This window comes from Aptenodytes patagonicus, chromosome 3 (genome assembly GCF_965638725.1).
Source record: "Aptenodytes patagonicus chromosome 3, bAptPat1.pri.cur, whole genome shotgun sequence".
Taxonomy (NCBI): domain Eukaryota; kingdom Metazoa; phylum Chordata; class Aves; order Sphenisciformes; family Spheniscidae; genus Aptenodytes; species Aptenodytes patagonicus.
The window spans coordinates 129,786,005-129,811,333 of NC_134951.1; the positions used below are offsets into that span (position 1 = coordinate 129,786,005).

A 25,329-nucleotide genomic window follows, 5' to 3' on the forward strand; every position below is an offset into this window, starting at 1 on the left:
ACAGTAGGGTTACTACAGGCCTACTATAATCTATATAAGGTAAATTAGCAAATGCCGCATCATTTCCCTCCTTCCCACCTCTGCCTCATGGGGCTCCTTCGTTAGTTGCCAAGACTCGAAGCCTGACATGCACAACACACGACAGTCCCCAAAACGATGGCCGCCCTGCGCTTTCACAGAGATACCAACCGTGACAGCGCCAGCCGCCCTCGCTGGGGCACCCAACCGCGTGTGGCAACGTGCCGCTGCCGTGCCTGGCGTGAGGGAGCGGCTCTTGCAGGGTAAGGCGGCCCTCCCCTCACAGCTTCCCCGGGCAGGGATGGTGGGATGGACCCACGTCCCTTCCCCGCAAGACGCCTCTGGTGGCTTTGGCCACGGCTCCCCTCAAGGACGTCGCCTGGGAGCCCGCCGCCGCCTTCCCTCACAGACCCAACATGGCGGCGGGGCCCCGCACCTGCCCCGCCTTGGGGCGCCCCGGCCGGCGGCGGGCGGGCGCGGGGAGCGGCGAAGGGCCGTGCCCCGCCCCGCCCCGCCCCGCCCCGCCCCGCCGAAGGGCTCCGGCCGCCGCGGGGTCGGTAGGGGGCGTCCGGGGGCTCCGGTAGGAGCCGGGACCGTTTCTATTTAGCTGAAGGCCCGCGGGGAGGGGGGGCGAGGAGAGCGAGCGGGCGGGCGCCGGCACCGCAGCGGAGCCAGCGGACGGACGGGGCCGAGCCGTCGCGGTAACGCGCCGCCGGGAGCAGCAACCGCCACCCGCACCGGCTCCGCCGCAGGTAGGAGCGGGCAGCGCGGGGCGGCCGCGTGCCCCGCTGCCCCTCGGAGCGGGGGGGGCCGCTCCCCGGGGCGGGTTTGCGGGGCAGGGCAGGGCGGCCCCGGGCAGGGCCCAGCAGGTGCCCGCCGGGAGCCGCCGGTGCCGCGGCGCACCCCGGCCCGGCGGTGTCTTCTCCCCGCGCGGAGGTGGGTCCCGGCGCGTCCCTCCCGGGTCTCCCCTCCCGGGTCTGCCCTCCGGCCGGCCGGCCGGCCGCCCTCCTCGTGGACGGTGAGCTTTTGCCGAAAAATCGCTTTGCCACCCCAAAACGTGCGATGGCAGGGCGGTCGCACTGCCTGCTCCTCGCCCAGCGCCGCTGCGGAGTGCACCGCTTCCAGTCCAGTGCGGCATTAAGTGCTATGTCGTTTTAAACTCCATTTACTTATTATTAGTCCGTCCCCCCCCCCCCCCTCAGCTGGATAAAATACAGCGGACTGGAAGCACAGCCAAACCTCACCCTCTTCTTGCAGGAGAAAAGGGGCAGCGTCCCGGCCCCTTCACCCAGGTAGGGGCTGGGCGGGCGCCCTGCGGTGGCAGCCGGGGCAGGACCCGGTCCCGGAGGTGCTGACTGCGTCCTCCAGCGAAGGGGAGCGCTAAAAATATTCCCGTTTTATTTTTCTTTCTTTCTTTCAAGGTTCACCATGTTGACAGCTATGTTCTTGGCCGCTCTCATTCTTATTACAGTACATTCGCAGGAAACTGAGGAAACCATAACGTACACGGTAAGGTTTAATAGAGTTCGAGATAATTACTGCTTTGCAGGGATTCTTTTCTAAATGACCCTTAAGAAAAACCAAATTTCTTGCCAATGTATAGCATGCAATACAAAGTTCTTTGAGTTTGAATGTTAACCATAAAATAAGCTGTTCCTGCACTGAAACAGTGTTTTAAAGTTGAAGTTGACAAAATTGAGCAAAATAGACTACAACTGCCTGTTCTGAAAAGCTTATCTATGTACTGAGCTTGATGAGCTGAACAAAATTATGACGTTTTAATAGTTTTTTTAATCCATTTTCATTAAAAACAGGGTCCCTAGGACCTTCATTTGAAATATATGGAATTTGACAGATAATTAGGTCAAACATTCTTGTGTGTTTTCTTTTGGATATTTCAAGCTGTTTTTAACAAAATGTAAGTACTTCAAAATTCAGCACTCTTAATGAAGCATCTAAGTCCTGGAGTGATCATGGGACTGTTAGTTTCTGAGCTGGTTTTGAGCAGTGGTTTTGCATGGCTTGATAAAATTGTACAAGAATACTGGAAATAGGTTCTGCTTGTAACCAAGTGATAGGGTAAGAGATTTAAAGGCCTTTTTTTGTAAGGCTTATTTTTTTTTTTTTTTTTAATCTGCTTGTGTTCAGTCTTTGGCTTGCAGAATGCATGTCATGGAAGGAGTGGCAATTACATCGGCTTGGGCTGGGGAAAAACCCGCATTTTCACATCTGATTACAGTTGTAATCCCTGCAACTTGCTTCATATGGGTGGACCTCTGAATATGTGTACAGACATTAGCGCAATGCCACACAAGCAGAAAATTCTGCACACATGCAAAAAGTTAGAGAACCACAGCCAAAGACTGAGATTGTGTCTTATACAAGTAATCCCACTGAAGTCAGTGGGATGGCTCAAGCAAGTAAATATTGCAGAGTTGGACCTTATCAAAGAAAAGCCTCAAGTGAGCATCAGGAAGTCAGTCATAAAATACTTTAACACTGGGCTTTAAAGGAATAGATTTTTTGAAGGTTGGGAGTACTTCTATTTAGAGGCTCCTGTGATTTTTAAGTCCCTATATATAAGTGGAAACTGAAGATCTAAGTACCTTTTGAAAATCCAGACTAACACAGGGATCCCACCCCACCCCCCTTTTCCACAATTATTGTATGTTCTTTTTAAAAAATTAAGTAGCATTTTCTGATAAGCCTGCGCAGGTCTGTTTATACCAGTGGAAAATTTCTAGCATGCATATATGGCTTGGGTTCCTATACTCCATTTTCAAAGAGGTCTTAGCATTTAGGTGCTTCGATGATCATTAGACTCTAATCATGTAAAACTACTTAACAAAGAAACTTAGCGTTTGGAAACCTTACTCTTAGGATGCTACTGTTTCTCATGCGTACATTGTGTTCATTTAGGGCCAAATCCTTTTCTCTTGTAGAAGTCCCTTCAGCTGCAATAATAGATGGACTTGGCTCCTTACAGTTAAATAGACAGTACTTCTGTTGTGCATTAACAGGAATTGGGTGATTCAGTAAATGCATGAATTAGCTGTTTTCCTTTGGGTTTGCGTTTTCATAGCTACAGTAACTTTGGTGTTGTCAACTCAGCATGTAGTCATTCCTTTAGAGATTGAGAATTGTAATACAATTTGCTGTCCACTTACCCCTTTGGAAGAAAAAGCCTCCAAAGTTACAACTTGCTGCTACATTTGGCAGATCGCTGGTGTCACCTGCAAATGAAGAAAATATTTTCAATCCTAATGCTGAGTCAGTGTCCGTTAGTAACAAGTTCCTCAAAATAACTTGAGGATAGTACATGGAACAAGTGGATCTCGGCATCGGAAGGTCAAATTTGGCACTTGTATAGTTCCTCTGCAGCAGAAGAGTTGCAACAAGATTTAGCTTGCTTGACTGTGACTAATTACATTAGCCGACTCAATTCTTTTTTTCTGTAGGGCCATTAAAGTAATATCCTAAGCAGCATAGCATGCATGTGCACCTACATAGTACAGCTCAGTTGATTAATTGATATTTTAAATGTGTCGTCTGCAGTTGGTAGCATTGTGATGCTTTGCTAATCGGTTTCTGTAACTGTCACCTGCAATTAAAATTACTGCACTGTAGACATTTTAATGCTTTTGGGCAGAGGAGTAATGAAGATACCTACCTAACTGCAGGGCAGAATATTTAAAATCCTTCCTGAAGTTACTAATCTGCATTGATATGAATAGTTGCTGAGTATAATCTTGTTTGAATTTTGCAAAGTCTTACTTATGTGAGTAGTCCTGCTGTTCTAAACTCTAACCGTTTATTGTCTCACAATATAAATTGTTCTTCCTAGACTGCAGTTCCTGGAGTCATGTGATTAAAAAGCATGTGAATGAATTTCCAGCTGTCATGGGATCCTTCCCCATTGCTAGAGTGCTAATGGGAGAGAGGATGAAGTACAGGGGCAGAGAGGCCCATCAGTCCCTCTGGGAAACCGGCCCCAGGAATGAAAGATGTTCCCCTGTTGGAAGGCAGTGAACAAGATCAAAATTCAGAAAAACTCGCTCTTCTTTTCATAAGAAGATTTTCATACTGGTCAGCTGGTCAGTCCAGAGGTTCATTTATTCCAGGATTCAGCCAATGACAGATGCTTTAAAACAGCATGTAGGAACAAGGCAAGGAGAAAGCGATGCTTTTCTCACTTTGTTCCCCAGCCCCAATAAAACCTACGTACTCACAACAAATGATGTCTTAAGAACTTCCCGAGATAGAGGCGCTCTCTGTATATACTTGTTGTTGTTCCTGCACAGCAATGTTGTACCAATACCCATTTTTCTAGCTTACCAAGGTACGCAAATACTGCATTTCCCTTAGTGTCAAACTTTGAGTTCATTGAAATATGCTTGATTATTTTTCCAAACTAAAGAATCCTGAGTAGCCTAATTTTTAAATCTTTTTTTTCCTCTATAGCAATGCACAGACGGCTATGAATGGGATCCTGTTAGGCAACGGTGCAAAGGTACAGTAAATAACTTTCAAAGACAGACTTGCCGTTGGTATTCTTTAAGTATTATCGTTACACACCCCTGTCTTGGACAAGGAGGTGTGCTTGCATGTCTCGTTGTGTTATTTGTATTAATGGCTGTTGCAGAAGGTTCGACTGTTAAAAGCATGACTTGTGTTGTTGCTAACCACAGATATTGATGAATGTGAAATAGTCCCAGATGCATGTAAAGGTGGGATGAAATGTGTTAACCACTATGGAGGATACCTCTGTCTACCTAGAACAGCACAAATTATTGTAAATGAGCGCGAAGAAGCAGCAGCTGAATCTACTAGTGGTCGAAACAACGTCATTCGACGGACTCCAGCTGATCCTCACCGTGCCCCTCCAAACCCAACTCATCAAATTCAGTGTGCAGCTGGGTATGAGCAAAGTGATCACAATGTGTGCCAAGGTAAGCAAGCTGCCCTATGTTTTACTTTCAGTATAATTGGAGTGTATGTGATAACAAATCTAATGCCTGGAAAATGACAGCCTATAACTCTTGCGTTTAATAGCATATATTGTTGCACCGTTAAACTGGACATGTGTATGCTTCCTTAAGATACGTAAATAAAATACATGCATGTTGTTATTGTTCAAGGTAACAGAACTTGCAGTTTGTTGCAGCCTTACAGGCTGTTCCGTCTATTTCAGGCTAACAACTAGAATTAATTCTGTTGTCTGTAGATCCTCAAAAAACACTCTTAATGCAAGTAAGCAACTTCAGTCAAAGATTTTGTGTTGTATTAAGTATGTCCAGGAGAGAAAGTGCTTTGAAAAAAGTAGGCAACATAGCAAGTCATATTATAGATGATTTCTAAAGATTTGCAAAACTATATATTTTTTCAGTAAGTGAATGCTGAATGGAACAAAAATTAACCACCACGTGAACTTTTGCTTAGACCAGATTGTAATGCAGAAGAATACAGTGGTTTTATTATGTATGATCAAGCAGTAGGAACCAAACATCCGAACAGCTTGTGCTCTTCTGATCTCTATGGAAGTAGTTCTGTGCAGACCCTGCCAGCTTACTTCCAGTCATAGTCTAGCCAGTCTCTGAAACTATGGCAATGAAGAGCTTTCATCTGAGTGTACATCCACCACACACAGTGCCAAAATTCTCAGGGTATTAGCAATGTTAATTGTATGCATTCAGGAACCAGACTCACAAGCACTACTGTAAACTAAGACTGTTTCATTTATTATTTTATATAAATAGTTTACTCTTATACTTGCTGAAGTAACAAATGTTTTGTCCACTGTTTTGTTTTCTTTCATAAAAATATTTTCTACTCCTTGTTCATAAACTTGGTTTTCAAGCACGTTAGTGGGATACCCGCGCAAACAGAGGGCAAAGCTTGACCCCATGGTTCATCTTTTCCATTTTGTGGCCCGTAACAGTATAATCATATAAAATAGTACTTGAGTGACTATAATCAGGGCAAGCTGTAATATACAGTGGTAGTTCCTTTCTCTCTGGTATTCATGTATACAGAACATTATTTATCACTAGTAAGTAAATTCCCTGTCATTCTGAAGCATAGTAATCATCATGGAGGCTGGATAAGTTATTTTTGTAGGCAAAGCCTCAGAGTTGCGTTTCTGGCTTATCTGCTAATGTTCAACATTTCTGTCACTCTCATTCAAGAATGTCAAGAACCTACCGCAGGAGGTCAGTACCATGATCCCCCTTAACCCTGAGCGTTCACTTAGGGTTATCAAGGGAAAATCAATGCCAAGGATGGCAAATGTTTTTCTCCTTAGTTTAACTTAGCAAAGTAGCAGCAGAACCAGGAACAGAATACCGGAGTCCTGTGTTTGATCCAGCACTCCCTCCTTCAGGTGATGCTGCGTTACTGTGGCTGGCGCTCATCTTTGCGGGTGAATTGCAATAAACCACTTCAACTTCAGCGTGTAACAACAGTTTTGTCTGATAAAAAAAAATGCAAGTAATGCTGGAAAACTTCCAAACATGAACATCACTTTTGCTACAATGGCTTTAGGTGTATAAATCGGGGATAGCATAGGAGAGTTTAACAGTGTGTACTACCAATACCTTCTATTCCAAATAAAGGTTGAGAGTTAGGGTTAACTTAGAGACTGACAACTGGTTGAGGTTTTTGTTTTGTTGAGGAGAAGATTGGTGGTGATACATTACTATTATTTTACTCCATGCTCTGGCTTCCTGAAACTTGCAACTAAATACTTATATTCAATTCACAAATCTTTGGTTAATTTACAACACCATCTAACTGTTGTTATAGTACCAGAACTTTTTAACTAGCAGACACACAAACTACAGTGAAATCTTGGGCTTGACTGAATCAGAGTTTTGCTACTACTTTCCTCATGCCAAAATTTCAGTCTAAATGCAGAAAGCATGGAAATACTAGTGCTTAAAAGCTGAAATGCATTGTACTGAATGAATTCCAGCTGGGAAAAGGGTAGTGGACAGTGTGCTTGAAAGAAAGGATAAAAGACTTTTGGAGCACTTAAAGCATGCATTCAACTTCATGATCTTCGTGCTTTTCACTGCTGAAAATATCTTATAAAAGATAATCTTGATCAGCAATGGTCCCACTGTGGATTTATTTAATTATGGTTAAAAGACTTTGCTATGATAACTGCTTGAGGCTCCTAGGGAGTGTAACTTACACATATAGTCACACTTAAGCTTGTTTTATTGTTTAGTAAATCAAATATGAAGTCCAGCTCCTTCTAATTGTTTGCAGATGTATGACATTTTCCTTCCAGTCCAGCAGCACTAAGTATTTTATAACCAATGTGAAAGTGTGGAGACCTCCGTTTAAAACAATAACATGCTCTGAGGAGCTGTATTACTGACATCATACTAGAGTATGAGGGGCCTTCTGTTTTAATACAAATGTCCACTCCCTTTTTAAACATCGAATAGTGAGGGTATGATAGGCCAAACATGCTCATGTTGGTTTCTGCGCTTGGACTAAACACGCATAAATGACAGTAGTCCTGTTGGACTTCAAGAGGCTTCAGTGATGTGCTGAGCTTCATCGTTAGGTAACTGCATGATGCAGTGTGGCCAGATCCTGTTTCTATTGACAGGAAAGAGAAACATTCAGAGGCGCATGATTCCCTGCACTTCTTAATCTACCAAAACATGGCCATATGCCTGAGTTACAAAAGATACTTAATACCTTCTTAACTTCTGACCTGAAGAAAACAAGTGACAATTACGGTATTTAGCAGTGTTGAGAGTTTTCTGTCTGCAATGCATGCTGTTATTTATTAGAGACAACATAGCACACGAATAGCACAGATGGCAGGTTGATAGCAAAGCACACTGCCTTGCAGAAGACAACTCCACGGAAATGATTGCAGTTTCCTACGATATACATCATTTTTGTAACTACTAGTGATCAGAAACATGTTTTTGTATAACTGTGGTGATGTTAGAAGTGTGGGTAGCAAAAATTTCCTGGGAAATTCTTGAGATACTGTACGTGAGCAGTAAGTGCCAGGAACCCCCAAAACTGATGAAAAGGTGAGGGGAGGTTATTCTGGAGGAAGATCTCTTATGTAGAAAATGTACAGAGCACTGACTTTTGTGCTTCAACTTAAAACACTTTAACTGTATCTTAAATTCAGAGTTTATGACCTTAACTAATCCCCCCTCTCCCCGTCTCTGTATAATCAGTTCCCACTTCACTGTCACTTCTAAATTTGCCTTTAACTCAAAGGGCTGCTGAACTGGTCACTAGGGTAGATTCCCGTATGTGGCACCTGCCAGCACTTTCAGGAAGCCACTCAGATGTTCTGACCTGTCCTTGTGAGAGTATCACTCAAATTAGGAAAAGCAAAAAACAGAGTAAGAAATATTTTGAAGCAAATTACCGAGTTAGCTAATATTTTTGCCTGATAAAAAACATAAATAGCTGCGCTCTGTTGCCTGCGTACAAGACTGAATTGTATTTCTACTATGTTGTTAGGCTCTCCGTGATTTGCGTCTGCTCCTATTGAAGTCAAAAGAAAATCACCCAATTAATTCAATTTTGTCAAATCTAGTCTGCAAGAAACTACCAGCTTTTCCTAGAATGTTAATGACACTTGAATGAAAAAAAGACCAAGCAAAGGTACCGAATAACCTGTAAACTTGAGAAGGGAAAAGAACTTTTTTTTGCCTTTCTATCATGCTGGCAATACAAGCAATAAAGTAAGCAAACTTTTTTGCTCCTCAGCTAGATTAGCTTCCTATATTTCTCTACTCTCTTTATAACCCTTTGTGCTACTGTGACTGTAAAACACAGGGAGGAGAGAGGTGGTAATAAAAGGTATCAATGCTTTCTTATATGGAAAAGAGACATCTTTCAGATAGTTCTGCCTCGACTTGGTGGACGGTGGTTGCTTTTTTTTTTTTCCTTTTCTGTGGGGGGAGGAGAGGAATTAACTTGTTTTCTGTGCTGTGGTTATTTTTCCCTTGCAAAATCATTTTAGGGATCTCTTCACTGGTAGGAGTTGGGGGGGGTGTTTAATGTTCCGGTACTTTTCAAAGTAACTTACCATACTCAATCTAGGCTTTTACCTCGAGAAGTTAAATAAGTGTAAATAAGTTAAATAAGCCTAATTCCTTTTTTTTTCTTTTTTTTTTTTAAGGGGAGAAGGACAAGGGGGAGCAGTTCATGATGTTTTGTTTTTCCATACAGAAATCACTTTTTTTTTTTTTATATATAGGGGATGTGCAACTAGCATATAAAGGACATAAAAATTGGGTAAGTGCAGGTGCACCCAGCCTGGCCCTTTGCAGAACCAGTTCAGGTTAGAGAGTCTGGGTGTGCCTCCGGCAGGGTGCTCTTCATTGACATTTTGGCTGGGGTGCAGACTGCACTTCTGAAATACACCTCCTAATGAGCTCCACTTAATGTGCTCTGATTTGCTCCACTGAGCGGTCTTGGAACATGCAAACCAGATCCCGTTCAGATGAAACTAAACCTGAAATGCACTGCAGGAGTGCCACTAATACGCCACAATCATTAACGAGCGTTCAGGCTCCAGGACCAGACTAGAGAGAACCCAGAGACCCTCAAAAATGCATGTACTGGGACATTGGAGCCTCTGCACCAACATCTAATCTGCTCCTATGGGTCCACACTATTTGCTAATGTAGACATAACCTAAAATATACCTATAATAGTTTCTTAGGCTGGCCCCAGAGATGTTTTGGGGAGCCTTTTGTAAAATACTGCCTGTGGAGCATCCCAAGTTTTCCCACTTCTTGCATTTAAGGAGTAATGTTTTCAGGACTGCTTTTAAAAGAGCCCGAGTTGTGACAAGTTTAGTTCCAGAGTTGTTCCTCTCAACAACACAAGACTTGTTTAGTTTGAGGAAAGGATGAGGAGAGAGGCTGTGGTAGGAAAAATAAGGTCTAGTTATCTGTTTTAGGATGCCATTAGTTCAGTTCATCAAAGCGCTTACTCAGGCACAGTTTATATGTACATATGTTTGCTGCAGTACTTCAGCAAGTGGAGAATACTTGTTGCCAACAGTAGCCACCCTAAGAGACTGACCTGGTTATACATGCCATTTGAATACTAATCACTTGGAAAAGCCGGAGGAATTTTGCAGGTCTAAGAGAATCCACAGAAGGATACAAGCTGACGTTTTCACAGCTCTTTGTACTGAGTGTTCATAGACGCCAATTAATTTCTTGTACATTTGGGTACATCATGCAGAGATCATCTTTCATCAGCCCATCCTGAACCAATTGTTCAAGCTGCTAAGCTGTGAAACCACTGCATTTTGCTGCAAAGAGCCCTTTTTGGAGCATCTCTTTAATAGCCTTGAGGGACCAGAGGGGAGGTCACAAAAACCATCTTGTTTTGAGGGCCTGAGGGCCTGTTTTTGGGCATTTTCAAGATTTGGCCACTCTGAATCATCTTCCCATCCGTGCTATTTGCACAGCTGTGAGTGTCATGTCAAGACCTTGGATAGATATTCTCTGCTCTGTCTGACCATTTTACTGTGAACATCCATCACAAGCATAAATACTAGCAGCTGCTTTACTTCCTTTAGTTACTTACTGCTTTTCCATTATTCTGGCCCCTGCAGGAATATGCTCAGTACGTTGCAGCTAAAGATTCATACCATATGCTAATCGCGCTAAGTCTCCTAAATTCAGGCAAGCTTCCGAAAGTTGTATTTACCTTAGCTTCTTGAATTGTGATTATGCAGGCAAACACTAGACTTCAAGTTTAAGTAAACCCATTAGCAGTTCTCATGGCTCCTTATTCAGGAAAAATGGGATCATACAGTAGTCACATCGACTGTCATACTTTTGGGTTTGATTTGTTGATTGTAAAGCCTGTTTGCTTAGTAGCTCTGAGGCAGCTGATGTTTTGACAGACAAAACATAGCAAATGTATTCGGAAGGCATACGGCCTGAAGAAAGTCCAAACTTCCAGCCATCTGTCCTCCTTCAGAATTTCACTCCCTAGGCTGGAGGTCTTTTTCATAATGCAATCGGGAATAACACCAGATAGCAAAGGGAAAGAACATGCTTATGTCTGATCCTGACTGGGCATCCCAGTATACTTGGCACCCCATTAAAAGGCACAGAGTATTTATTTATCTCTTCAAGGAATTCCCTGTATCTGTTGCAAACACTCAGACACAAGCATCCTAAAAGTCAGTAAACCCTACAAGGAATGATAGCTGTCATCTGTTGCATTCAGTAGCATCAGATAGCATAAAACATGATTTGTGGGAGCACGGGCTGGTTTTCGTTCCCTGTTTCAATACCTGCTGTCAATGAATTGTGGTCTACAGAGTTGCAGCGATACGGAAAGTTTCCCTAGCAGTAACAGCAGTGTAAGAGCATCCTGGCAGCTACTTTTAGCACCCTTCTTCGATAATTTTATAGCGATACCATTGCCACTTTGTGGCTAGATTCTTTCTCCCGTACTTCCATGAAAGAATTATAGCGATGTTCTCAATGTGTTTGCTTTGAGCAGGTCTGCAGTTATTTCATCCCGAACTACTGCATTCTAGTTCTTTAGCTTGCTGAGAAAGGTTGTGTGTTCCTCCTTTCTCCAAGTGTTTACTCAAGGTAATTTTCTCTCAACCAACACTTTTTTCTCTGTTTTCAAACCCAATTCCTGCTTCAGATTACTTAATATATAATGGAAATGCTCTTATCTGTGTTTTATTTTCATGTTGAAGTTTGGGTTACCGAGTCACCTTTTCTAACCCTTAGAACATCTCTAAAGGATCTCAGCATTACAGACACACACTTTTTAAAGGTCCAAGACATTTCTTGAGCATCTCTAATGATGGGACGCTAATTTAGCAAGCTGGAAAACTAGTTCAAGAGCTGAAGTTCAGAACTGTCATTTTCCTTATTTTATTCTCTTTCCAAGTGATTTTCTTCATTTCTTTTTCGTGCTGGCAAAGGAAGATGATAGCTGCTGTTTGTATTTGCCTTTCTGTGTGTGCCAAAATAGTCCTAAAGGAAGAACAAAGCTTCCCACAGATACTGAAGTGGTCTGTTTGATTCTTCCCTGTACCACCTCGTGATGCCTATGTTCCTTTGCGTATCCTTTACTAAGGAAAAATATCTGCTGCACTATAGCCAAGCAAACCAGTCTCCACCATGACTTGAATTAATTCAGTATGTTGTTTAGGCTTGCTATTTTGCCATTTTCCTATCGTCAAGGACAATGAGAACATAGCGTTATAGGACCATACTAGTGAGATATTTTTGGTCTGGTGGAAACCACAATGAGAGAGTAATTTTTGAGTTCACCTTACCAGGTTGCACCTTAAACATTCTGGATATTTTGTGGTATAGTCAACTATTTTTGTACAGCACTCTGTCATGGCAACCCCTTTGTCCTGTTTGTGTGTGTTAACTGAGTAAGAACTTTTACATCTTGTTCATGGGTTTCATATAAGTTGAGCTTGGCCATCTCCTTTCATTATACGTCAAGAATATTTATTCTCATTTTCCCTCTGTGATGCTTTTTGAGCTATTTTTTCTGGCCTATCATCTTTTATGCGTGTTCTATAATATTTCATACAAGATTTAAGCATCCTTTCAGCTGAAGGGTTCTTATCAAAGGGAAGTTTGCCACATACCTGTCATAAAGTTCAATAGCTTCTGATCCACAAGATCGAAAGATCTGAACTTGACTAGTAAGATCTCTTCTCTCTGTATGTAACAAGAATATATGGAATAGGTAATCAGCCATGTAAGGTTCATGGATAGAAAGCATGATATTTCACAAAAATTTTATCTGTTTTCATCTTTAATTTGCTAAGTTTTGTTTTCATAGCAGCCAAAAAGCAATAGTTTTGGAGAGAAAGCTATTTGCCATAATTGAATATATAACAAAATTTAACCTGAAAGAACATATTAAACACACGAGAATCCTGCTTGTATCTTCTTTCATTTACATTTTAACTTTACTAAAAATACAGGAGGGATTTGCAAATTGCAAAGCTATGAAGTAGTTTAGCATACATGTAGTTATTATAAAATACCTTTTTGTAATTATTATAAAATACGTTTATGTTCATTCACATTTGGTTTTATTTGTTGATCTGAAGTCATGTTAAAAGTTGGTTCTGTTGTAAGTACTGTGGAGAAATGATTAATTTTTGTTATGTATAATTATATGGTAAAACCTGTAGCTTTGAAGCTGAAAAAGGTTACTAAGAAAACAACATGTTACACACACTTTTATAAGCTACAGTGCTAAGAAAAAGTTCTTGAGGCCCAGAAATGAATTAGACCTTTTCTGGCATAATGTATCCCAACCACTTAATTAGGCATTTTTAGAACTAGATATTCAGTAGACCCTTATTTGTTGCTGTTACTGAATACCTTAAATAAGTAACTTCACCTAACTGAAAAATGCCCCATAACTGTTCTGCAGTTAGAAGGTGGGGGGTTGTTTGTTGCTTTGTTTTTTGGTGGGTTTTTTTTGGTTAGTTGTGTTTTGGTTTTGTTTGTTGTTGTTTGTTTTGTTTTTTACATGGCTTTCTTATTTTCATTTCTTACTGTCAAAACATTATCTTTCAGGAGGTGGGAAAAATAGTACTTGTTTGGTCAAGGACAGTGGTGATGACCATAGATGGCTAACCGCAGAAACAAGTAAAATTCTTAAATAGGATGATAAAGGATTCAGTGTACGAAGGTGTATCTCCTGGGAAGACATGTTTACTTTGGGAAGCTCTGAATTTGTCTCTACTAACTCCTGAATAAAAATTTCATGCCTTTGAGTGGACATATCTAGGCATTATTTAAGCCTATTTAAAACAGATCTGAAAAGGAGAAGACATGGCTGAGCTTTCTTTTACAAGCTGAATTTAATCTGGAGTAAACTTCTATTCTAATGCATGACCCGGTATGATATGACATAAGCAAATCTGACGTTGCACTTGAGCATGTTTAGTCCATGCTTGAACAGATGTTCTATTTAGTTTCCTGAGTACAAACAGAACTTGTTCAATGATTTTCATATGCATATGCCTGCATGGCTGGGATTCCTGTTAACAGGTAACTGGTCATAATGCGTTGCAATCAAACCTCAATAGATAGCGAAAGCAACGGAGAGCATGGCGATTTTAAAGTTTCAAGCCTGAATGGCTTCAGGAATGTTTTTTGTCCATCAACACTAGTAAAACCTTCAGCCTGAGTTTTCGAAGTAATTGGTCACTGTCTACCCATTAATCTTATAAAGGCCATCTCCTTGAAAGAAAAAGGAGAACTGGCCTTCTGCTGGCCTCTGAGTAAATAATCATCTCGTCTACTTCGATACTATTGACACCTAAATTCCACTACCACCTGTAACTTGCACCAAAAGAAAAACTTTGATAAGTCAGATTGCTGTATAAAACTGGTGTTTATACAAAGATGTAGAAGTTTGTTTTTCAAGAATTAAAATTCACAAGAATTAAAGAAATCCAGAGGAAAAAGATAAGACATCTTATGGCATGAAAAAATACCATGATGCCAGAAAAACCGTAATACAGATAATCAATTACTGCTTATTTCTTAGCATTAACAATTTAAAAAGAAATCCTTATCAATACTCTAACAGCTGCCTGTTCTAGCAGAAGTAGTTAGAATTGGAAAACACAAGGACTTTTGACAGGTAACAATTTTCTGTGTGGTTTTAAAGAGGTTGCCAATAAGGTAACATTTAATAACAGACTTGCACAGAGAAAAGGAATAAAACATGGCAAAGCAAGCAGAAATTTAAGTGTGATTTTAGCTGACTTGACCTAGCTTATCAGAAAGATGGAAAAAGCAATCTCTTTCTTGTCTAGACTTACTCAGTGGAGAACTTTGGATATCTGGGCTGCATTAGAAAAGAGCTGGAATTAAATACACATTTAGAAGCAACAAATACAGTTCAGTGTTCGGAGAAGGTTCATCTAAGTTGATAAAGATAGCATCATTTCAAGAAATAGGTATCTTTGTCAAGCGGCTTAAAAAAAGTTAGAGTTCCACATCAATTTTGAAATCATTTTGTTCTGCACCTGTGTTTCCAGATCTTACTTGTACTTTTATATCTTATAGTATTTAAAGCACTTTCTCAGTAGATGAATTTGTTTTCAAGGGACTTTCTTATCAGGAACAAGTTCTCCACATAGCTTTTAGATGATAAAGGTGAGCCAGATAAAACAATGTATTGCCTATCACACTTAGGGCTAGTTAAAAGCCATAATATTTCAATAGGCAGTGTTGTAGTTAGTGCATAGTCACATCAGAAATAAGCAGTGCTTTGGAGCACCCACTGATCTGCCCCCGTAAGCTGTGGAAGATACCTTACTTTATTCCTCCCAGAAGTTGTTGGAGACTAAATCAGGAGAGTGTGCAGAATCCAAAAGTCATTCCCATTCCCAGGGAAATGGGAATTATTCTTATCTGAAGTCATTCTGCTTGCATTTACTCTGCATCTAGATCTTCCTCAGTCTTATCTGTCTTAATTTGATGGATCAGAACTTCTTGAAAAGAAGTTCAGGATGGTTGCTAGACCCTAAATAAAGATATTGCTGATGCTTCTAGGCCCAGTATTTTTTACCCAGTGCAGAGGACACTGTGCAAGCAGATGAAAACGACAGTCTTAAGTCAGCAACATTGTACTGGTTGAGCACCTCTTGGGCTGCTGGGCTTGCAGAAGCAAGAGAGCATTACAGCTCAAATGAGCCTAAGTTGGAAGAAAGTTATAAGCATCCTCCTGATATGGCTTGAGCACTGCAAAAGTTGGGTGCAGGAGAAAACTACCAGTTTTTCCCATGGTAAACACTGTTTGACCATTATTTAAACAATCCAGAAAGTGTATTCTTAAGTTTTAATCTATTATTCAGCATGTGGCAAATTATTATTTTGGGGAGGGGGCTGCTTTTTTTTGTATTCCAAGATAAAGTATTCCTCTATCAGAAGGCTCTATATGCCTATATAAAGGAAAATTCTCCATTTCTAGAAGATATCTTTATGAAAAGGTTGCTTCATTATGTATTTAAATCAAAATGTTCTCTCCATTATGATTACACTCAAATTTCTGTATTCACCATTAAGAGAATCTCTTCCTTACTGTGCATGCAGATTTATAAGGCTCCAGGCACCTTTGAAATAAATTGAAAGCACAGCCATGTAATAAAGCCAAAACCAGAAACTAGCCAAGGAGATCCACCCAGCAACACCCTCGAACACCCTCAGCCTCTTCCCCTAAGCACAGCTTTAGAGCACTAGTCTTGATCTTGTCTCCGCTTTCTCCACCCTCGTGAAAGCTTCCTGGGGGATTCCCCAGCTAGCAGAGAAGCCGGAGCTATGCGAGTGGCTGTTTGTGATGCAGAAACAGTTCACTTGCTTGATTTTCTTACCTATCAAACGGCTCATAAGGAGCGCAGCGGCTGTTTGCAGCACTGCTCAGCCCATTTCAAGGGGAACGTGGCAAAACAAGAGCAGCTCACAGCAGGAGAAAGCAACAGTTAGGGGATGAGGAGAGATTTTAACAACTGAGAAAAGAGATAAGCATGGCAAAACCATACAGAAATAATGACGGGATTGGAGAAAGCAGACTGGCAACTGCTGTTTCCCACTTTGAAACATAGCAATTCAAAACTTCATTTACGATGCTGAAAGGTGGTATAGTCAGAGGACCCCAGAAAAGAAACGCTTCCTGAACTCACTGCTATAGGATATGAGTGAGGCCAACAATTTAAGAACTTAATTAAACAAAGGTCCGGACATTTTACACAGTGAGACCAGAGGTTAAAAAAGAGCAACTTTTGGAAGGGATAACAAACCTAATTTATATGTTTAAGGCAACCTTTAATAATTAAAGAATGTCAGGATGAGGTTAATTGTTGGAAAGCAGATTGGCAATATCTGTACCCTTCTGAGGTATCTCATGCCCAATTTGAGAAAGCATAGTGTGTTAAATTTTCCATCTTTCTGCATTTGGTAACTGCTACCTGTAGATTGAGCATAAAGCCCATTCCCCAGAGCTTTGATTAATCAGTCTGGTGGACATCAGGTGTTCAGTATCATAACAGAACCATTCCCTGCCCTACAAGCTGCAGAAGGTTGGGACTTTTTTTTTTTTTTGAGAGCAAACCAGCGTAATTCTGTTGAAAATTAAAACCATTGGGAAATTCAGACAAAAACTTCTGTAATTCTGACAAAGTGATGTATAAATAATCTGATCTGAGTGTTAGCTGTCAAATACAATTTAAAACATTTCTATATTGAAAAGAAATCAGGTATTAATATCAGAACATTTTCATCATAGGAATCACAGTTTGTTATTGTGGGGAAAAACATGCAATACTGAAATTCAGTGACATCCTTTTGTACTGCCACAGCTTTCAGGGCCCTTACTTAGGCTCCATTCTTCTGGACAACATATGCATGTAGAAGGAAATCTGTCCTGCTCTGAACAGCTTAGTGATGCATGCACTTGCATACCTTAACAAGCACACACTTTACACAACACTATTGCTGTGTTTAGTGTTGTATTTGGGACAAAAGCAGCAGCAGCTTATATCGTTCTTTGCATTTGATTCTTTGTTTTAGTATCTGTCATGCCCAACCTAGCCAAAAACTGGCCTCAGCGCATTCTGGCTCGTAGACGCTGTGGGAGCCCTGGGGGATCCATACACATGCCTCATCTGTGACCAAACAGGGGCTAAGGAGCCATTTCACAGCGCCTTGTCCTCAGGGTGGAGTCACTCTCCTACGACAGCTATGATCAGTAGGCTGAAAGCAAAATATTAGAGAGACCAAAGGGACCGACTGGGATTTTCACAGACTGAATGGCCACTCGGGGGATTCAGCCAGAAAGAACGACCCTAAGTGTCTAAAAATATGAAAACGAGCAAAAAAGTGACAAAAGTGTTTTGTTTTTTTTTTTTTTAATTTGGCCATAACATTCAAAGCAGGACAGCCATGGCATCTGCCTGGATCAGCTCAAGACCGTCTTTGCAGAACAGCACAGAAGCTCATGCAACGCACCAACTAACACACACTCCAGCTTTATGGCATAAAGTTACAGAACCGTCTCTGTCACACAAATTCAGATTCAAGACAGCATTACTGTCCCATTGGGATGCAATTGGGTTGGGTAGACAACAGCCCTTAAAAACTGGAATGTTAATATGCAGGGTTTTCCATTCCTATCATTTGTCCTTAATTGGAAAAATTAAATTCATATGTCCCATTGTTAACTATTCTTAGCACTAATGTCACAGTTTAGCCCAGTGATGACCAAATGGCTTCCTTACAGTTTTTCCTCCTCTCAGTTCACAGCTGTCCTGAATTTATTTAGTTTGGTGCTTAGGTTGCATAAAAAGTTTTGTGACTCAGCCTCCATAAATGTTTTAATCAGAAACCTCACTTGACTCCACTACTGCCTGAAGAACACTATCTGTAAAAAATCAGAGGAAAGAAAGGTAGTACAGTTCTCCATTCTGGTTAATAGCTTAGAGTACACGTACAGCATCATAGAATAATTCAGGCGAGAAGGGATCTCAGGAGGTCTCTAGTCCAACATCCTGCTCAAAGCAGGGCCAGCTCTGAGGATCAGACTGGGTTCATCAGACCCTCAGACCAGGGAGGTTTATCCAGTCAGGTCTTGAAAACCCCTGTGGATGGAGAGTGCACAACCTTTCTGGGCAACCTGTTCCACTTCTTGACTGGCCTAATGGTGAAAAAGCGGGTTTTTTTATATGCAGTCAGAACTCCTTTCAATTCACCCTAGATTGACAGAGACAGACAAAAGAGATGTGCTAAAGATGCAGACTTTCTCTCCCCCCCCCCTTCATTTTTCAAGCTCGTTTGCATTGGTCCCTCAGTTTTACTTATCAAACTATTTAGAATTATTTATTATTTCATTTGGCTGTAGCACAGAGAGGGTACCAGTCACCAGTCAAATCTTCCTTCTGGAAGGCACTGTATGCACAGATGAGGCAGAAGCGCTCACCTAAGAAAGCCTTCCATCTTCATACTTCTGAACATTTGGCTTGCATCCTTCTTTTCTCTATTTTCTTCAACAAAATTAAAAAAAAGATACCTTCTTGGGTTTTACCTACCACTAAGACTATTTCCTACTGTACTTTTCAGAACTGAAATTTTTATAAGACTGGTTTGTTTTCTTACAAAGGGTGAAGGTGAGGAAGTGCTTTCCATAAGGGAAAGTAACACAATTCCAGGGCAGCCCTGAGTAGCACAAACATTTTCATGGAAAGCAGACTGGGTAGTGAGAAGCTGAATGTCGTTCCCAGCCTCCCATGGCCCAACTCTTGCTCCAAGTGAATCTCTGCAGCTTTTTCAGTTTCAGATTGTGAAGAAAAAAAAGAAAAAAAAAGGAATATCAATGTGTATCCACAAACCAGGAAAAAAATGTAGAAGTTTCACTGATCAGCGTCTATGCTAATTAGCGTGCAAAGCTCTGAATAAACACAAATTTATTCATAGCTAGCGCCCACACTTCTTAAAGTACTGAAAGTATATCAAGACTGATTTTAATAAACAAAACCACTGCTCATACTTCGAGGTGTCATATTAAGACACATTTAGTTGTGTTCCAGCATTTAAAGCATGTGCTTGGATCCCAGCAATTTCACTGACATCCTTGCACATGCCTAAATTTACACAATTACTTAATGCTGTCCTGAATTAGTCCTTCACCTTGCTGCTAGGAACTTCTATTTTAAAAACCCTCACTAAAAAAAAACTTACCAGAGCAAGCCTGCAATACCAAGCGCAGACCGAGCCTATTCGCAGGTGGGTAGGAAATGCTTGAAAGTATGGGAGGGAGCAGCCTTGATCTGAAGGAACGGTGCTGTTTACTCAGCTTGCAATTACATCGCTGGAACATAGTTTTCCGATAATTCTGCCGAGTATCCCAGCTTGTCTCACATCTAGCAGTGCTGTCCCTTTCAGATACTCTTCACATCGTTTTTGTGTCTTTAATTCTTTATTCTCTCTTCCTCTTTTCTTTACTTAAACTGGCAACAAGTACCAAAAACTGACTGAAAACAGCAATTCACACTGCGATCCTGGATAAATTACTATACAATTAGCAACATCGCAACGCGAGTTTCAAAATGTTAACGAAATAAAGCAAAGCTGCTCCTTTAGGAAACTAGATGCTTTGCAGTTTATGATTTACGGTGACTCTAAATAGGACTGAACAGTTTACAGTGCCAGATGAAAAAATGTTGTCACTTTTACTAACTAGATATTTCATGCCATTTCTGTAGTAAGTGATGCCTGGGCTTGACTAAAACAATCATCTCCTCAGTATCCTCTGTGTAAAATCTTATCCCTTCTAGAAATTGAATTGCAAAATTGTTATGATCTGAAAATCAGATACATTTTTTTCATTATGAGGAGCAGAATGATGCAGCAGACCTGACTGGTTTGGGACAGAATGACACGTAGCTGTATGTCCACAGAGAGTTCTTTCCATGAACTTCTCAGATTCATTTTCTGGCTCGAGAGGCTTTGCTCTCTACTACTGGACATTTCGGGCAAGCACATGTAATAAGTATGAAGCCTTATGGGGTAAATAAAAATTACCGCACAAATAAGAGTAATAATAAATCAAGCCCAAGAGTTTTAGGTCAACATGCAGAATTAACCTATTTACTGAACGTTTTGTAGATAAGAGATCATTGTTCTTTGCTTTGAAAAGATTTCTGGTTTTAATATGTATTCAGCCGTTACTTATCTATTATGCTTTGCTTCCTTTTTATTTTCCTTTTATTGAAAATGAGACCTAACTCCTTAAAAATCATTTGGACTTGATCCTAAAACACATTGAACACTTCCCAGTCCTTTTGAAAATAATAGGATACAAGAACTTTCATGACTTAGTTTTCATTTCTCTGAGGTGTTTTTGAAACTTTGAAATCAGTTCAGAAGATTCTATATTGTTATTATCTGAGACATTGTGTTTCTTTTCTTTCATATTGATCTTTTTGCCTGTCCACGAAATGTCCAAGGCATACTAATATTCTTTTAGCTCCTAAATAAGTTTAGCTACAGATCTAGCTACAGAGGATGTTCAACTAACTGCTAGAAACAAATCTTGTCATTGGTCTTCCACCAGTGTTCTGCAAATTTTTGGTAGCATGTGATTAATTAAAACCAGCCTCTAAATCAATGGAGTTGATTAGGTGGTACATACAAAAGTTTTCAAGCTACTTAAGCCCGCATGTCTACAGTCTGTTAAAAAAACTTCCCTTCCTCTTCAGTAGTCCCTGTCTGGAAATCTTGTATTTCGCAAAAGCTTTTAAAAATCTTTACAGGCCACAGATACCATTACCTACCAGACTGGTTCTTGCTATCCTTTGAGATCCTCCACTCTCTCTTCTCTTAGACTGCAGGTTGCTTGAAAGCAGCCCAGTCTTTCAGGTCAAAGTTTGCATATCAGCAGAACAGTGGAATCCTTATCCATGACGGGGGCTTCTGTAAGCTAGCAGCACAGAGAAATACAAGCACTATGGTAGACCTCTTAAGCTTACACAATAAATTTGAAGTTGATTAGCCTGGGAGAAGGCTTAATGTTGCAAACAGTGGTTTGGGTTATTCAAGCTAACAAAAAATCATAGTAGCATAAATAATAATAGGATTGGTAAAATTATCAAAATAATTATTTTAAAACACTTTAGCTTCAGAATTTTAAGTAATTCTCCCCCTTATCCTATTGGTAAGAAATTAATGTGCTTGTAGATGTTTACTTTTCCTCCACTATAAATAGACCATCTCACCGACACTTAGGTACGTATCTCCTTGCTTTACTTTTTAATTCTATGCTTTGCTTTTGGCATTAATTACTTCAATATAATTAGTCTCCCCTAGATTCATCTTCTGTCAGTTCATCTCTTGCCTCATCAGTTATTGGAAGATAGCACTTCCATGAAGAAAGAGCCACTAGTCATTTTTTTGCCATCCAGCAGATGAATGATCATGGCATGGACTTTTCCCCTGAAGTGCACAGCTGCGGAGCCGAGTGGACAGTCAATCATACTGGAATTAAATCCATCTGGAAGTCATTTGAGGCAGCAAGACATCTATGAAAACCTTGAGTGTGATTGACAGCTTTTTCCAATAGCTTTGATGGAAGTCTAAATTGAGAAATCTCTTCTCCCATCCTGCAAGAAGTTATGAGCAAAATTTATTTTGACCAACCAATACTGGCCTGTATTCAACAGCATATGAGGCCCTTATGTTCCCCTGTAGGCTTGTGCTCATTAGTTAACCTCTGCGGTGGTCATGGAAAGGCTAGATTAGATTTTAATCAAACATTTATGACTGTCTACTTAGAGCTAGAGACAACTGGGCAGTGAAACAGTTACGCTGAGCAATGCGCTGATAATGTTCTGGGCATCCCTCAGAAATGCCGAGATGCAGACAGGCTACATATCCTTGGCAATTAGCTCATACACTCAATTTGCAAGAAAATCAAAATCTGGGACCTCGTGCCTTTTAAAGAGGGAATGGAATACACTGAAAACCAAGCAAAATACCTTCTGAAAAGAAGATGAAGATAAGGAGGGGCCTCAACACTACCTTTTCAGGAAGGACGGCTAAAACTTCCCACTCATTTTTCTTCCAGGAGCCAGGAGCAAGAGAAACATCTCATGCCACAAAGTATTAAAAAACTTGTCCAGTGAATTCGTCAGGGCTTGTTCCATCCCTTCCCCACGCTAGCTAAATAGGAAGGCAATTCCTATTTATTCCTGCAGGTCTCTGGAGGCAAAAAGCCTGGTTTGGATGGGCATCTGTACTAACAATTGTCCCACAGTAGATCTCCTCCTACCTGCATACTAGGCTCCATGCTGCTGGTGCTTTTCAATGCCTGCCAGCGACCCAGAGCCAAAAGACTTGTCTGACATTGAGCAATTGCTAATACTAGTGTACCCCTTGAGGGCTGAAATGGTTAATTCCTCAATGTCCTTGGCTATACTGCCTACTTAACATCAACATGTTCTGGGGAGCGCCCACAATTTGTCACAACCACAGATAGTTTCAAAAACAACAATTTTCTTTAATTCGGTTGTAAACTACTCTTTCAGGAATTTCACCAACTTGCACGGAGTAGAAGGGATTGTCAGAGGAGCTTCTTGTCCTTTCATGACCATCTTTGCAAGAGCCGATTTTCTCACCAATCGGTGTGTTGACAAAGTGTGTTTCTCTCCCAGTGCTCACTTACCTGTGTTCTGTACATTTTAAGATCGTCTCGAGACTTGCACAGTGCTGTATCTATTTTAGATTGTTTTTATTGGCAACTAATATATACTACCATGCACCCACGTGAACAAAATTACAGAGCCCAGACAACTTTTGTACAGAGTTCCTTTGGCCACAGCTTCTCTGTGGGTTTCGTTTGGCAGAAGTGATATCAAGCAGAAGTCATTCCCTCAGCTTCTGATGTAAACTAAAATACACCTTATAAATAGAAAATACAGGCACTGAGAGCAGTGCCTTTGGGCAAACAGCCACCTTTGGGCTATGGGAAAAATTCAGTTAGATATGATTCATAAATATAATGAATAGGGTGCCATAAACTCGCTTTGCTCTTCACAAACAAAGGCACATTCTCTGCCTTGAAAAATTAGAAGGGCAGAACCCAGAGGAGTAGGGAAAGAAAACCAGGAGGAAAGTAAAAGTGGGAGATTTAAGGGGGAGAAAGAAAAACGCGGGCTTGAGTTGTCAGAGTGGAAAGTATAATTTTGAAGACCATCAAACAATGCATGAAGTAAAACAAGGGGCTTTGTTAGGCACTCAATCACTCTGCGTCTCACTTCTGATGATCTCCAGCTTTAATTTTGTAAAATTCAAAGTGTAATACATTTCAAAAAGAAGTTAGTTTGTTCTTTAAGCTCTAGTTTAGTTGAAGGCTCCTATTGATTACAGCTGGAGCTGGATCAAGCTTGTGCTGACTGTGTTCTCCTGGCAGACTCTCATCTGTAAATACCTTTCATCTCATCCAGCAGTGATAATGATGTGCTTAGATGATGTGGCAGCAATTATTTAGCTGCTGCATTAGGTTTTCTACTTTTCTAGCCAAGTACCCTCAAGTCAGACCATAGAAAGGGATGCTTACATTTTCATTAATTCTTATGATTTCTTCTGAAGAAATTGTAACAGCTCCATTGTAGTTTAAGTAGTCATTTCTTTCTTCACTCTCACTGGCAAATTTGGAAGCAAAGGGCCCTGTTCCACCATATTTAGCAAGCTTAAACATGTTACAAATAACCGTGTTATCTGATAGCACACCCCAAAGGAAAACCCCTCAAAACTTCCATTTTCACAGGTTTCTGAGCATCCTGTCTACTAACCAAAGACGAAGCAGAAAAGAGGGGACGGTGTGGGCCTTGGTTACTCTCTGAATGGATTCACGCACTTGCTTAATACCGTGTAAATACTGGAAAATAAAGCATGGATCTTGTCAAACTTAAGAACTTAGCAAATAAGGAGCATTAGAAACAGCACTAATAGCAAATAGAGCTGAAGTATCTACTGCCAAGTCAGTGAGAGATCCCACGTCCTGCCTGGCAATCAGTCTAAATACATCCTTTCTCCCACTTCATGTGACCTTTTCAGGCCAGCAATGTTGTGTGTTAGTTTAATATTTTAAAACTGGAACTTTACTGGTATTTGGCCTACTTTTTTCTATTTATTTTCTAAACAAGCGATAGCCACTCCCTTCTCAAACTAACCTTTTAAGCTTCGCCAGAAGTCTGGGAAGATCACAAGGTATTAAAAAAAAAAAAATCACATGCTCAGGCAAACAAAAGCAGGTTGCTCCATTTCACCATCCCAACAGCCATGCAAGCAGACTTCAGGAATACTCTACTTACTCGAGGAAACACTGCCGAAATCTCATTTTCAGTGAAAAGTGCCAGGATTATGGTAGCACAGCATCTATTCTGAGGCAAACTCATGTAACTTCCCAGCCAAAGACCAGGGAGAAAAAAAAAAGAAAAAAAAAAGAAAAGCTGTCCCAATTGCTACTTCTACTTGATTGCTTAAAGGCAGCTGGGAAGTCAGATCCTTAGCCTGAGAGCAGAGACGATCACAATTTTAAGGCAAAGTAATTTTGGAAGAAAAACTAGCTCTCTCTTCCCAAGGAAACTTCTGGTTTTTAAAATGTTAGTTTTTATTTATTACTGGCTCATTGAAAGAACAAAGTATTTTTTGGTGTCTTTTCTTTTTTGTTCCCAAACACAGAAAGAAATGTGGCTAAACCCCAGAAAAATCTTAGTTTGGGGCCAAAAATAAT

General features: G+C 40.7%; 1 protein-coding gene across 3 annotated transcripts in view; it reads left to right on the forward strand.

Annotated features, from left to right (window-relative positions):
* The first annotated feature begins 665 nt into the window (after positions 1-665).
* EFEMP1 (EGF containing fibulin extracellular matrix protein 1) overlaps positions 666-25,329 on the forward strand; it is a 50,263-nt gene continuing 25,599 nt past the window's right edge. Inside the window, exons 1-4 of one of the 3 annotated variants that reach the window (XM_076335175.1) lie at positions 666-770; positions 1,440-1,527; positions 4,480-4,528; positions 4,707-4,967. In XM_076335175.1, coding sequence (XP_076191290.1) covers positions 1,447-1,527; positions 4,480-4,528; positions 4,707-4,967 — 391 coding nt within the window. In that variant the 5' untranslated portion in view covers positions 666-770; positions 1,440-1,446. Of the gene's footprint in view, positions 771-988; positions 1,037-1,246; positions 1,311-1,439; positions 1,528-4,479; positions 4,529-4,706; positions 4,968-25,329 lie in introns of those variants that run through there. The other 2 variants (XM_076335177.1, XM_076335176.1) reach the window with 2 other exon arrangements.